Source organism: Bubalus kerabau, chromosome 8 (genome assembly GCF_029407905.1).
Source record: "Bubalus kerabau isolate K-KA32 ecotype Philippines breed swamp buffalo chromosome 8, PCC_UOA_SB_1v2, whole genome shotgun sequence".
Lineage (NCBI taxonomy): Eukaryota > Metazoa > Chordata > Mammalia > Artiodactyla > Bovidae > Bubalus > Bubalus kerabau.
This window is the reverse complement of record NC_073631.1, coordinates 108,996,506-109,010,598: the sequence shown is the minus strand read 5'-3', so window position 1 is coordinate 109,010,598 and position 14,093 is coordinate 108,996,506. Positions and strand designations below refer to the sequence as shown.

The window sequence follows — 14,093 nt, the reverse complement described above, 5'->3', positions numbered from 1 at the left end:
TCATGCTTGCTAAATTCCTAGGCAAGCCTGGAAGTTGTTGGGTGACTAATTTAATGTGTCACCTTGACTAGGCCACAGATATTTAGTTCAACATTGTTCTGAATGTCCCTGTGAGGATGTCTTGGTGAGAGATAAATATGTGAAAAGTTATCAATAGGTTTTAAAATCAGATTAGATGAAAATCTTTATTGGTAAGGAGATGAACTTCCATAATGTAGTAGGTCTCATGCAAAGAGATGAAGAACTGAACAGAACAAAAACCCTAAACCTCTCCTGGGTAGGAGAGAATTATCCAGCTGATGGCCTTCACTAGACTATCACTTCTTCCTACCTAACAGCCTTTGAACTTAAACATCAGTTCTTCTTAGGTCTCTGGTAACATGAACCCCGCTTGTAGACCTTAGGCTTATCACTATTAACAACTATGTGAGTCAAGTACTTTAAAAAAAAAAAAAAATATATATATATATATACACACACACACACACACACACACATGTTTGTTTGTTTTATGGGAGAATCATACAATGGGGGCGAGGACCACAGTGACAAGGACAGACATGAGTCTGATTCCTTGTTCTGATAGTTATCTGATTCCTTGATCTGATATTTATGAAGCATGAAATCTGGGCAAGCCACTCCCCCTCAGACAGGTAAAGAGTTAAAATAATACTTATCTTGCACAATCTTTGGGAACATTAAAACATATCAAGACATGATTGTCTGGGAAAGGCTGTCTGCTCTCCCAGGACTTGGGTCTGGCTGGCTGGCAGTCGATACCCTCACACCAACTTCCTGAGTTGGGGAAGGAGTGTTTCTGTACCAGAGGCACCTGAGCATGCAGGGCTGTGTCTTGGCTGCTGGCACAGAGATACATGGATGTGTCTTTTAGCTCCAAGGAGTCAAGCGCAGTTCAGAGCTAGAGTCACTAAACTGTTGACCTGAGAATCGCCCTGATAGGTTTGCTTCTCCTCTCACATTCTGTTGAAATACTGAACAAGGAACTGGGGGCCGTGGCCCAGGGCCTGTTGGTACCAGTACACAGAGAGGTGTCCAGAGTCAGGGGAACATCTCCACGTCACTTGCTGCTTTCTTGATTTGATCAGATATTTGGGGACTGGGAATTTCAGAATCCACCAGGCCTGTTGGGGAGGAGACAAGGAAGCTGAGGGCAGAGCACAGGGAAGCCTCCTGCTGCAGTCCCCATCCAGGCTTCTATCTCAGGGGGGTAAAGACATCTCAGAAACTCCAACACGGTGGCCAGGCCTCACCTGCTCCCAGAAGGAAGAGGTCACACAGCAGAGGAGCCTGGAGCCCATGGCAGCATCAGAAACCCAAGAGCACTGCTGGCTTGGGGGCAGGGCTCCTGGGTGAGTGTGGTGCAGTGCTGACCCTCCTGCTTCCCTGATTGGAGCATTTGCCTATGACATCACTGCTCTGTGCCACTGCAGGCTGCCCTGTTCACTGGGCCCCTTGCCAGGAGGAAAGGTGAGTCCTATATGCCCTTCCTTGCCCTTCCCAGCCCCTGAGCAAGGTGTGGGTGTGAAGGGTGCCCCATCCCCATGTCCCCAGTGCCCACAGCATACCTTGTTGTCCTCTGCCAGCCCCTGCCTGACACGCAGCCAGGCACTCACCTGGCTGGCAATCACCAGGCAATCAGCTGACAATCACACAACCCTCCCCAGCCACCCCAAACCCTTCTCCTCCACTTCCCTTGCAGCTCCTGGAGACCATCTTCTGGGCACATCCTGAGGATCCAGGCACATTCCCACTTTCCTGGGCAGCGAGGAGTCTATACTGGTTCCAAGTGTCCTGGAACCTCAGGACCTCAGGGCACTCAAACCTGCTTTCTCATTCAGGCATGTAGCTAAGGTTCTTTAAAGCTGCCCTCCCCAGGGTGACTCTCCACCCCTCCCAGGATCCCTTGCTTACTGTGGGCCCACAGCGCCTCCTAGTGGCCAATGGTGCACAGTCTCATGGATCTGGGACTTCTGCCTAAGCAAGAATGTAAATACCCCACACCCTGAACACACACACACACACACACACACACACACACACACACTTGTTCTACTGTCTTCCCAAGCTGACTGACTTAAGATTGATCTTCAAATTCCCTCTTAGCCTCTGGAGGTAAAAGACTGTAGAAACCAACATTTCCACTAAGAAGAAACGAATTGCACTGACAGTAGTAAGCTCAGGTGGAATCACACAGACCCTCAGTACAGACACTCCGCTGAGCTCAGGGGAGCACAGCCTGGGACACGGCCTTCCATAGACCCCTCTGATTAATCAGATCCAGATATTTCTAGATTTTCTATATAAATTATTACTAATTCTAGGTAATGGAGTTATATACAGAGATTATATATATATACTCATTTAGTTTTAAAGTTATAAAACTCTGAAATAAAAAAAAACAGCCGTCCACTATATTTGACGTCGATGTAGCTGGGCATGATATGAGACTGCATACTCAGTGTCACACTGCAGGCATGTGGCCCTGGGTTCCAAGGTTCCGCGTGTGAGAAGCCTGCAAGGGGCTCTCCGACTTTCAGGATACAGGGCGTCCCTTATCTTTTTGCACAGAGAGGAGGTGGCCGGGCAGCGCCATAGATAACCACAGGTGCAGAAGTACACAGATGTCTGGGAGCGGTTGGCAGACTCCAGCCTGAGAGGGAAGTTCTCTGTGCTTGGTCTGGAGACGCTGTAGCCCTCAGGCACGGCTCCTTTCTCCGTGGAGGGAGGGATAACTGAGTAATGGATCAACCTCAGCCTGTGTCCTGGGTCTTGTCGATACCAGTTCAAATAGTTAAAGCTCAGATCCTGAGTACATGTCAGTGTCGCGCTCTGTCCTCTCCTCAAGACCTGGAATCTGGGGTCCTGAGTGACCCCAGCATGGACCGCCCCTGTGGAGAAGGAGGACCGATGCTGCAGTCACAGCGGACAGGCTTAGTGCTGGCACCCCGAAGGGGACCCTGCCCCCCAGACTCACCTGCCTGCAGGAGACAGAAGACCACACAGCCCAGGAGGCAGGGCCTCATGGCGGGGGTGGGGCAGGCGGAGGGCCCTCTGGTCTGAGTGTGGATGAGAGGGGAGAGGCGCTCTTTAGGGAGTCTTTCTGAGATGTCACTGTCCCTGCCAGGCCCGAAGCCAACCTGTCACTCAGGGGGCCACGCCCCTTCCCCCAGAGGCTCAAATCAGAAATGAACCTCAGAGATAAGTTCACAACCCGGAGCCCCATCCAGATCAATGGACATAAGCTGTACAAATTGATGCAACTCTTCTGTAAAACTGATTAAATTTTGTGTGTGTTCTAGTCCAGAGGTAATTCACATTGATATGTGTATTACTTCTATTTATTTGCATGTATCTGTAGTTTATATCTTGTGGAAATCCTTCTGGCTTCCTGTTGCCCTGTTTAACTCATGTGTCCCATTAGGACTTCAAGGTTCCATTTCTGCATAACTGACCACAGTCCTGAGATTGTCCCTCCACCTACCATGTTTCTCCAAGTCTCTGCTCCCAAACTCATTGCAGGCTCATCAACATTTGAGAAATCTGTTTCGTCTATTTCTAATCCAGTCACTGACAGTCGATCCGCCAGCCAAACGTGGGTACAGATTCTTCATGTTCCCAGGAGGCCCTGCTTTCCATGTTGGTGCAGGGGAGAGAGCAACCAGAGCCCCCTCAAGACTGTGACCCACCTCTCTTGGTGGAGAGAAGCTGGGTGCCCAGCACAGGGTGATGTATTGGCACAAAGGAATTCAGATGTAGGAGGAACATGGAGGGAGGTGCAGATGTCAGGGCAAATGAAAACTGTTCTCTTTTTACTTGAGACATTCCTCTCATGGGAATATCTCAGAAGCTCCCACACTGTGTCTAGGACTCACTTGCTTGCTAAAAGCAGAGACACACAGCAGAGGAGCCTGGAGCCCATGGCAGCATCAGGAACCCAAGAAAGACTACTGCTAGCTGGGGGCGGGGCTCCTGGATTGAGAGGGTAAGTGCTGACCCTCCTGCTTCCCTGATTGGAGCCTTTGCCTATGATGTCACTGCCCTGTGTCCCTGCAGGCTGCCCTTATCCACTGGATCCCTTGGCAGGACCCAGGGCTGGCTCCTCTATGCCCTTCCCTGTCCCACACAGCCCCTCAGCAAAGGGTGGGTGTGAGGTGAGCACTGTCCCCATGTTCCCATATGCCCATCACATGGCTTTTTTCTTCTCTTCCTGTCGCTGCTTGACACTCATCACCCAGCCCTCACCAGCCACACTAATCCCTCAGCCTCTGCTTCCCATGCTGCTCCAGGAGACACCCCCCTGAACACATCCTGAGGCTCGAGGAACATCCCCAGTCCGCTGGGCAGTGAGGAGTCTGTGCTGGGTCCATGTGTCTGGACCACTCAGGGAACTCAAACCTGCTCCCTGATGCAGGCATGTAGCCAAGGTTCCCCTAAGCTGCCCTCTCCAGGGTGACTCTCAACCCCTCCCAGCACACCCTGCTTACCATGGGCCCACAGTACCTCCTAGAGGCCCATGGTCTCATGGATCTGTGCCTTCCATCTAAAACAAGAATACAAATTCCCCACACTCCACACTTGCAACCCCTACACACACACACACACACACACACACACACACACCCTTCATATGCTGCCTTCCCAGCCTGGCTGAATTAGGGTAGATCTTCAAGTCTAGTCTTAGCCTTTGGAGGTAAAACACTATGGTCAGACATTTCTAATAAGGCAGTAATTCCTTCACCATTCCAATGACAACAGTTAGCTAAAATGGAGTACTGCTGCTGCTGCTGCCGCTAAGTCGCTTCAGTTGTGTCCGACTCTGGGGGATCCCATAGACCCAGCCCATCAGGCTTCTCCATCCCTGGGATTCTCCAGGCAAGAGTACTGGAGGGGGTTGCCAGTGCCTTCTCTGAAAATGGAGTAATATGGGCAATACAAATAAGCGCTCCATGATCTCAAATGAAGCCAGCCTGGACACCTGTATTCCAGACCTCCTTTTGATTAAGCAGATCCATACATTTCCAGATTTCATATTTAAATAAAGCATTACCAAAATCTAGCAGGTGCATTTTTTGAAGAGGTTTTATGTGTATTAACATATTTATTTCCTATGAACTTGTAAAATCTTGATATAATAAGACACCATGAAGGAAATATATTGACTTTGAGAAGATATCTCTGAGGGAAATGGTAGAAACCGGGTCCAGGATAATTGAGATGCTAAGAAAGAGGGACAGAAAGGGAGAACACACACACCTAGCCTGTCTCTGCTCCTGGGAATGGACTCCTAAGGGACTTTGGCTGCTTTCCAATGAACTGAGGTTGTTTTCTCTTTGATGACCCCAAGAGCTTGCTCAAACACGCCCGCTTACACGTGGTTACAAAATTCCCTGTGTCATGGGAAGGGACATGGCCCAGATGAGGGCAGAGCAGTGTGTCTGGAGCAGAGAGGGCAGGGGAGCTGAGGCCAAGGCAGCATAGGAGGAAAGACCTGCCCCTCTGGTGGGCAAGAGCAGGGGGCACTTGAGAGCTAGGCTGTGGGAGAAACGTCCAGTCAGACAGCAATGAAGTGCTGGGAGACATAAGAGGGTCTAGATATATCTGATTTACTAATATTCTTCCCTTCTGGAGGTCTTAAGCTGATGAGGAAGAGTCAGAAATAGTCAGAACTGGATGCAACTGCATCCAGGGAGGATGCAAAGGAAAGACAGAGACTGATGGTAGACATGTGTCTCCGAGTCCCTGGGGTCAGATCCAGGACTGTTCATATCACACATCCAGGGTCACAGTGCTGGCACGTGGTCTCCAGGGCCCTGAGGCTCCAGGTGCTAGGAGCCTGCACGTGGGACCCTGTCTTTTTGCACAGAGAGCAGGTGGCCACGCAGCGCCGTGGAGTAACTGCTGGCACAGAAGTACACGGATGTTTGGGAGTGGTTGGCAGACTCCAGTGTGAGAGGAAAATTCTCTTTGCTTGATCTGGAGACACCGTACCCGTCGGAAACGTCTCCTTTCTCCTTGCTGGGAGGCCCAGCTGAGTAATAAATCAGCCTAAGCCCGTGTCCTGGGTCTTGTCGGTACCAGCACATGTAGTTATGACCCAGATCCTGAGTACATGTCAGTGTCACATTCTGTCCTCTCCTCACGACCTGGAATCTGGGGTCCTGAGTGACCCCAGCATGGACCGCCCCTGTGGAGAAGGAGGACCGATGCTGCAGTCACAGCGGACAGGCTTAGTGCTGGCACCCTGAAGGGGACTCTGCTCCCAGGACTCACCTGCCTGCAGGAGACAGAAGACCACACAGCCCAGGAGGCAGGGGCTCATGGCCGGGACGGGGCAGGCGGAGGGCCGTCTGGTCTGAGTGTGGATGAGAGGGCGAGGGGCTCTGCAGAGGGGCTCTATCTCTGAGAGGTGACTGCCCCTGCCATACCCCAGAGCTAACCTGTCACTCAGGGGCCACGCCCCTTCCCCCAGAGGCTCAAATCAGAAATGAACCTAAGTAAACAGTTCACATATGATCGACCTAGGCAGCATATGAAAAAGCAGAGACATTACTTTACCAACAACGTTCCGTCTAGTCAAAGCTATGGTTTCTCCAGTAGTCATGTATGGATGTGAGAGTTGGACTATACAAAGAATTGATGCTTTTGAATTGTGATGTTTGAGAAGACTGCTGAGACTCACTTGAACTGTAAGGAGATCCAAGCAGTCCATCCTAAAGGAAATCACTCCTGAATAGTCATTGGAAGGGCTGATGCTGAAGCTCAAACTCCAACATTTTGGCCACCTGATGCAAAGAACTGACGCATTTGAAAAGACCCTGATGCTGGGCCAGATTGAAGGCAGGAGGAGAAGGGGATGACAGAGGATGAGATGTTTGGATGGCATCACCATCTCAATGGATATGACTTTGGGTAAACTCTGGGAGTTGGTGATGGACAGGGAGGCTGGAGTGCTGTGGTCCAAGGGGTCGCACAGAGTCAGACCCGACTGACTGGCAACTTGACTCTGCCATGGGTATTTAGCTTTATTTTTCTGGATGCTCCTAAGGGGGTGTTTTTGGAAAAGTTAACATGTGAATAGGTATATTTTAATAATAGATTAGATTAATATTTTATTTCATAAACAGATGACCCTCCATAATGTTGGTGGGCTTCATGAAACCAGGTGAAGAGATGAATAGATGTAAACACTGATCCTCCCCCAAGTAACAGATAATCATCAGCCGATGGCCTTCACACTGGACCGTTAGTTCTTCTGCTTTTGGACATAAACATCAGCTCCCCCTCAGTCTCTAGTAGCACCAGACCCGCTTGCAGCTTTTGGACTTATCAGTCTTAACGACTATGTGAGCCAGTTGCTTTAAAACATGCATGTGAGTATGTGTATGTATATGTGCATGTGTGTGTGTGTTTAAGTGTATTATTTATTCTATGTGGGGGACAGTTTTATGGGGGCAAAGACCACAAGTAATCAAGACAGACTTGAATCAAATTCCTTGTTCTATAGAATGACATACAAGATCTGGGCAAGTCAGTTCCCCTCATGTATAAACAGGTAAAATAATACTACCTAGGATGCTGTTTGGAAGCATTATAACACAACAGAGGAAGAATGTCTGGGAGAGTCTATGGGATCTATCTAGGCCTGACAGGCAGGCAGTCACCCTCACAGCCACTTCCTGAGCTGGGGCAGGAGTGTTTCTGTCCCAGAGGCACCTGATCATGCAGGGCTGTGTCTCGGCTGCTGGCACAGAGATACATGGCTGAGTCCTTCAGCTCCAAGGAGCTCAGGTTCAGCTCAGAGTGAAAGTCACTAAACTGTTTTCCTGAGAATCGATCCGGGAGCTGTGCTTCTCCCCTCACTTCCTGGCTGTAATACTCAGCGAGGAACTCGGGGCCCTGGCCCAGGGCCTGTTGGTACCAGTACACGGAGAGTTGTACAGAGACAGGGGAGCATCCCAGGGTCCCTCGCTCTCCTCTTGCTTTAATCAGGTATCTCGGGGTCTGGGTGACTCCAGAATCCACAAGGCCTGTGGGGGAAGAAGACTGGGGCTGAAAAAGAACGTGGGAAAGAACCTGATGGTGCCTTGGATTCAGGCAAAGTCAGACCAGGAACATAGATTCCCCCCTGTGCCAAGGACCGACCTGTTGCCAGGAGACACAGAGCCATACAGCAGACGGGGCTGCAGCCCATGGCAGGAGGGCCAGAGCTGGGAGGCGTATCCTTGCTCAGAGCTCTGCTTCTCTGAGAGCTAGGGTTGTGGGCCTCCTTCCTCTGACTGGAGGTGAGGCAGTGATGTCACTGCTCTGATGTCACTGCCTCTGCTGTTTCCCAGGAATCTGACCTCTCATTCCAGGTCGCTGATCCAGGAACCCTGCTCTGTCCTGCAAAGTCTCTTAGATGACATGTGAGCTGGACCGCTGGTCTGGGTGAGGCTGGGTTTATGCCCGACGCCCTTCCCCATGGCTCCTTCGCTTTTCTCTTTAGGCAATTGTTTCTCTTTCCTACCACCTCCCAGCTCCATACCCTTCACATTTACTGCAACCTCAGGGCTCCCTCAGCACTTCATGGCTGAGGGAACTTCATGGCTCCCAGCTGGGACAGCAAGCCTACAAATTAGTGCCTGTCCTAGTAAGGCTTCTAGAGATAAGAACACCAAATAAAGCTTTCTCTTAAGCTTCCTGGTCCCAGGCACTAGCTCTGTCTGCTTGCTCTGCTCCAGAAACTTATGGAGTACGGCAGTTCCATAGCGTCCCCATGTGGCCTATGCATGGAAACCAAGATTGTCTGCCCAGATTTAATAGTCACGGGATGTGTTCATATTAGAAAATATTTCACTGTTAGCCGAAAGAACTGTGTCTTTGCTTGCTTTGTTTTTCTAAAGAACACACACACAATTAGAAGCACAAACACATAAACCAGCCTGCCATGGCTGATTTATACTTTTGTATTTCAAAAGAAAAGAAATGTGTTCATGCAGGAAATATTTAATACTTGACTTCTAGAAGATTTTGATGAGAGAGATGCTACAAACTTGGGTTAGTTTTTGTTGGTGGTGTTCAGTTGCTAACTCAAGTCCAATTCATTGAAACCCCATGCATTGCAACGTACCAAGCTCCCTTGTTCTTCACTATCTCCCACAGGTTGCTCAAATTCATGTCTGTTGAGTTGGTGATGGTATATAACCACCTCTTTCTCTGCCACCCCCTTCTCGTCTTGATTTCAGTCTCTCCCAGCATCGGGGTCTAGGCTATTTAGATGCTACAGACAGGCAATGGTGGAGAATACATACACACACAGCTTGTCTCTCTGCCTCAGGGACGACCAAGGAATTGTGGATGATTAATAATTAACTGAGGTTGCATTCTCTTTGAGGACCCCAGAGGACCTACTCAAACACGCCCACTTAGAGATCATTACAAGGTTCCCTGGGTGATGGGCAAGGACATGAGCAGATAAGGGAGGAGCAGGGTGTGAAGGAGGGCCAGGAAGTTGGGAAAGAAAGGCCCACATCTGGGGAAGTTGGACAAGAGCAGAGACCACTCAAGGGCTAGCCTGGGGGAGAACCTTCCATAGTGACAGGCATGCGGTGCCCGGGGAGAGACAAGAGGGTCTAGATGTATATCATTTCCCAACAACCTTCCCTTCTGGAGGCCTCATGTTCAGACTGATGACTAGCAGTCAGAGCTGGGAAGCATCTTTAGGCTCACATGGCAGCTAGAGTGAAAAGACAGAGAGTGAGGGTGGACACATGTCCACGAGGCTCTGTTGTCAGGTCCGTGCCAGGAAGATCAAACATCGCTGGCTATGCTGCCAGTATGTGTCTGTGGGCTCCGAGTGTCCAGGTGCTAGGAGCCTGCAAGGGGCTCCCCAGGTTCCAGGCTGCAGGGCCCTCATCTGCTTTTTTGCACAGAAAGGAGGTGGCCGTGCAGCACCGTGGAGTAACTGCTGGCGCAGAAGTACACAGATGTCTGGGAGCGGTTGGCAGACTCCAGTGTGAGAGGAAAGTTCTCTGTGCTTGGTCTGGAGACACTGTACCCATCGGGCATGTCTCCTGGCTCGCTAGTGGGCACACCAGCTGAGTAATGGATCAGCCTCAGCCCGTGTCCCAGGTCTTGTCGGTACCAGTACATGTAGTTATGACCCAAATCCTGAGTACATGTCAGTGTCACGCTCTGACCTGTCCTCATGACCTGGAATCTGGGGTCCTGAGTGACACCAGCATGGACCGCCCCTGTGGAGAAGGAGGACGGATGCTGCAGTCACAGCGGACAGGCTTAGTGCTGGCACCCCGAAGGGGACCCTGCCCCCCAGGACTCACCTGCCTGTAGGAGACAGAAGACCACACAGCCCAGGAGGCAGGGGCTCATGCCAGGGGCGGGGCAGGCGGAGGGCCCTCTGGAGTGTGTGTGGATGAGAGGGGACAGGGGCTCTCCAGGGAGTCCTTCTGAGATGTCACTGTCCCTGCCAGGCCTCACAGCCAACCTGTCACGTGGGGGCCACGCCTCTTCCCCCAGAGGCTCAAATCAGAAATGAACCTGAGTGAACAGTTCATAACTCGGAGACCCAGCCAAATCAGTGGACTTGAGCCTTATGAGTTATTGTATCCTTTCTATTAACAGTTTACAACTGTAAGTGTGTTGTATTCCAGAGATAATTCTTCATCCCTAAGTATGTGAAGTTATATGCAGATTTCTAACTGCAGGCTTGGGGGGTTATTCCGTGCTCCTAAATAGCATATTGTTGAAGAGACAGCTACAATCCATGCATCAATAAAGTTGATTTTAACATGCCTGAGGAGGGATGTATGTTACATGCTCTGGCTAATTTCCTGCACTAAATCATCAGGCAAAACTATTTTCACACCTGTGATTTCTAAAGGCCTCAGCTGGAGGCAAAATATGTCCATCTCTATCTTTGCACCCAAGAAACAGTGGAAGAGGCTGCCAGAGATTAGCAAAGGGAATCAAGAAATCCAATGTCCTGTTACGTGCCAGGGACTTCATGCTTGCTAAATTCCTAGGCAAGCCTGGAAGTTGTTGGGTGACTAATTTAATGTGTCACCTTGACTAGGCCACAGATATTTAGTTCAACATTGTTCTGAATGTCCCTGTGAGGATGTCTTGGTGAGAGATAAATATGTGAAAAGTTATCAATAGGTTTTAAAATCAGATTAGATGAACATCTTTATTGGTAAGGAGATGAACTTCCATAATGTAGTAGGTCTCATGCAAAGAGATGAAGAACTGAACAGAACAAAAACCCTAAACCTCTCCTGGGTAGGAGAGAATTATCCAGCTGATGGCCTTCACTAGACTATCACTTCTTCCTACCTAACAGCCTTTGAACTTAAACATCAGCTCTTCTTAGGTCTCTGGTAACATGAACCCAGCTTGTAGACCTTAGGCTTATCACTATTAACAACTATGTGAGTCAAGTACTTTAAAAGATATATATATATATATATATGTATATACACACACATGTTTGTTTGTTTTATGGGAGAATCATACCATGGGGGCGAGGACCACAGTGACAAGGACAGACATGAGTCTGATTCCTTGTTCTGATAGTTATCTGATTCCTTGATCTGATATTTATGAAGCATGAAATCTGGGCAAGCCACTCCCCCTCAGATAGGTAAAGAGTTAAAATAATACTTATCTTGCACAATCTTTGGGAACATTAAAACATATCAAGACATGATTGTCTGGGAAAGGCTGTCTGCTCTCCCAGGACTTGGGTCTGGCTGGCTGGCAGTCGATACCCTCACACCAACTTCCTGAGTTGGGGAAGGAGTGTTTCTGTACCAGAGGCACCTGAGCATGCAGGGCTGTGTCTTGGCTGCTGGCACAGAGATACATGGATGAGTCTTTTAGCTCCAAGGAGTCAAGCGCAGTTCAGAGCTAGAGTCACTGAACTGTTGACCTGAGAATCGCCCTGATAGGTTTGCTTCTCCTCTCACATTCTGTTGAAATACTGAACAAGGAACTGGGGGCCGTGGCCCAGGGCCTGTTGGTACCAGTACACAGAGCGGTGTCCAGAGTCAGGGGAACATCTCCACGTCACTTGCTGCTTTCTTGATTTGATCAGATATTTGGGGACTGGGAATTTCAGAGTCCACCAGGCCTGTTGGGGAGGAGACAAGGAAGCTGAGGGCAGAGCACAAGGAAGCCTCCTGCTGCAGTCCTCATCCAGGCTTCTATCTCAGGGAGGTAAAGACATCTCAGAAACTCCAACACGGTGGCCAGGCCTCACCTGCTCCCAGAAGGAAGAGGTCACACAGCAGAGGAGCCTGGAGCCCATGGCAGCATCAGGAACACAAGACAGCTGCTGGCTTGGGGGTGGGGCTCCTGGGTGAGTGTGGTGGAGTGCTGACCCTCCTGCTTCCCTGATTGGAGCATTTGCCTATGACATCACTGCTCTGTGCCACTGCAGGCTGCCCTGTTCACTGGGCCCCTTGCCAGGAGGAAAGGTGAGTCCTATATGCCCTTCCTTGCCCTTCCTAGCCCCTGAGCAAGGGGTGGGTGTGAAGGGTGCACCATCCCCATGTCCCCAGTGCCCACAGCATAACTTGTTGTCCTCTGCCAGCCCCTGCCTGACACGCAGCCAGGCACTCACCTGGCTGACAATCACCAGGCAATCAGCTGACAATCACACAACCCTCCCCAGCCACCCCAACCCCTTCTCCTCCACTTCCCTTGCAGCTCCTGGAGACCATCTTCTGGGCACATCCTGAGGATCCAGGCACATTCCCACTTTCCTGGGCAGCGAGGAGTCTATACTGGTTCCAAGTGTCCTGGAACCTCAGGACCTCAGGGCACTCAAACCTGCTTTCTCATTCAGGCATGTAGCTAAGGTTCTTTAAAGCTGCAGTCCCCAGGGTGACTTTCCACCCCTCCCAGGATCCCCTGCTTACTGTGGGCCCACAGCGCCTCCTAGTGGCCAATGGTCCACAGTCTCATGGATCTGTGCCTTCTGTCTAAAGCAAGAATGTAAATACCCCACATGCTGAACACAGACACACACACACACACACACAACACGCACACACACACACACACACACACACACACAACACACAACACACACTTCTTCTACTGTCTTCCCAAGCTGGCTGACTTAAGATTGATCTTCAAATTCCCTCTTAGCCTCTGGAGGTAAAAGACTGTAGAATCCAACATTTCCACTAAGAAGAAACTAATTGCACTGACAGTAGTAAGCTCAGGTGGAATCACACAGACCCTCAGTACAGACACTCCGCTGAGCTCAGGGGAGCACAGCCTGGGACACTGCCTTCCATAGACCCCTCTGATTAATCAGATCCAGATATTTCTAGATTTTCTATATAAATTATTACTAATTCTAGATAATGGATTTATATACAGAGATTATATATATATATTAACCAATTTAGTTTTAAAGTTGTAAAACTTTGAAATAAAAAAACCAACAGTCCACTAGATTTGACGTTGATGTAGCTGGGCGTGATATGAGACTGCACACTCCATGTCACACTGCAGGCATGTGGCCCTGGGTTCCAAGGCTCCGGGTGTGAGAAGCCTGCAAGGGGCTCTCCTCCTTCCAGGCTGCAGGGCTTCCCTTATCTTTTTGCACAGAGAGGTGGTGGCCATGCAGCGCCGTGGATAACCGCAGGTGCAGAAGTACACAGATGTCTGGGAGCGGTTGGCAGACTCCAGCCTGAGAGGGAAGTTCTCTGTACTTTGTCTGGAGACGTTGTAGCCCTCAGGCACAGCTCCTTTCTCCGTGGCGGGAGGGATAACTGAGTAATGGATCAGCCTCAGCCCCCGTCCTGGGTCTTGTCGGTACCAGTACATATAGCTGAAGCTCAGATCCTGAGTACATGTCAGTGTCGCGCTCTGTCCTCTTCTCACGACCTGGAATCTGATGTCCTGAGAGACACCAGCAAAAACCGCCCCTGTGGAGAAGGAGGACCCATGCTGCAGTCACAGTGGACAGGCTTAGTGCTGGGACCCTGAAGGGGACCCTGCCCCCAGGACTCACCTGCCTGCAGGAGACAGAAGACCACACAGCCCCGGAGGCAGGGGCTCAT

At 50.1% G+C, this 14,093-nt stretch overlaps 5 gene segments (V, D, J or C); all 5 read right to left on the bottom strand.

Moving 5' to 3' along the window:
• Positions 1-782: 782 nt before the first annotated feature.
• Positions 783-3,044, bottom strand: LOC129658397 (T cell receptor beta variable 6-9-like). The segment is given in 5 exon segments: positions 783-795; positions 979-1,142; positions 1,587-1,638; positions 2,564-2,909; positions 2,996-3,044. Coding segments are annotated over 5 exon segments (624 nt in total).
• Positions 3,045-5,255: 2,211 nt separating this feature from the next.
• On the bottom strand, positions 5,256-6,340 carry LOC129658692 (T cell receptor beta variable 6-6-like). The segment is given in 2 exon segments: positions 5,256-6,205; positions 6,292-6,340. Coding segments are annotated over 2 exon segments (408 nt in total).
• Positions 6,341-7,653: 1,313 nt separating this feature from the next.
• LOC129658396 (T cell receptor beta variable 9-like) lies at positions 7,654-8,212 on the bottom strand. The segment is given in 2 exon segments: positions 7,654-8,048; positions 8,164-8,212. Coding segments are annotated over 2 exon segments (444 nt in total).
• A 1,661-nt stretch (positions 8,213-9,873) lies between these two features.
• On the bottom strand, positions 9,874-10,389 carry LOC129658691 (T cell receptor beta variable 6-2-like). The segment is given in 2 exon segments: positions 9,874-10,253; positions 10,341-10,389. Coding segments are annotated over 2 exon segments (390 nt in total).
• A 3,090-nt stretch (positions 10,390-13,479) lies between these two features.
• On the bottom strand, positions 13,480-14,093 carry LOC129658394 (T cell receptor beta variable 6-9-like). The segment is given in 2 exon segments: positions 13,480-13,958; positions 14,045-14,093. Coding segments are annotated over 2 exon segments (528 nt in total).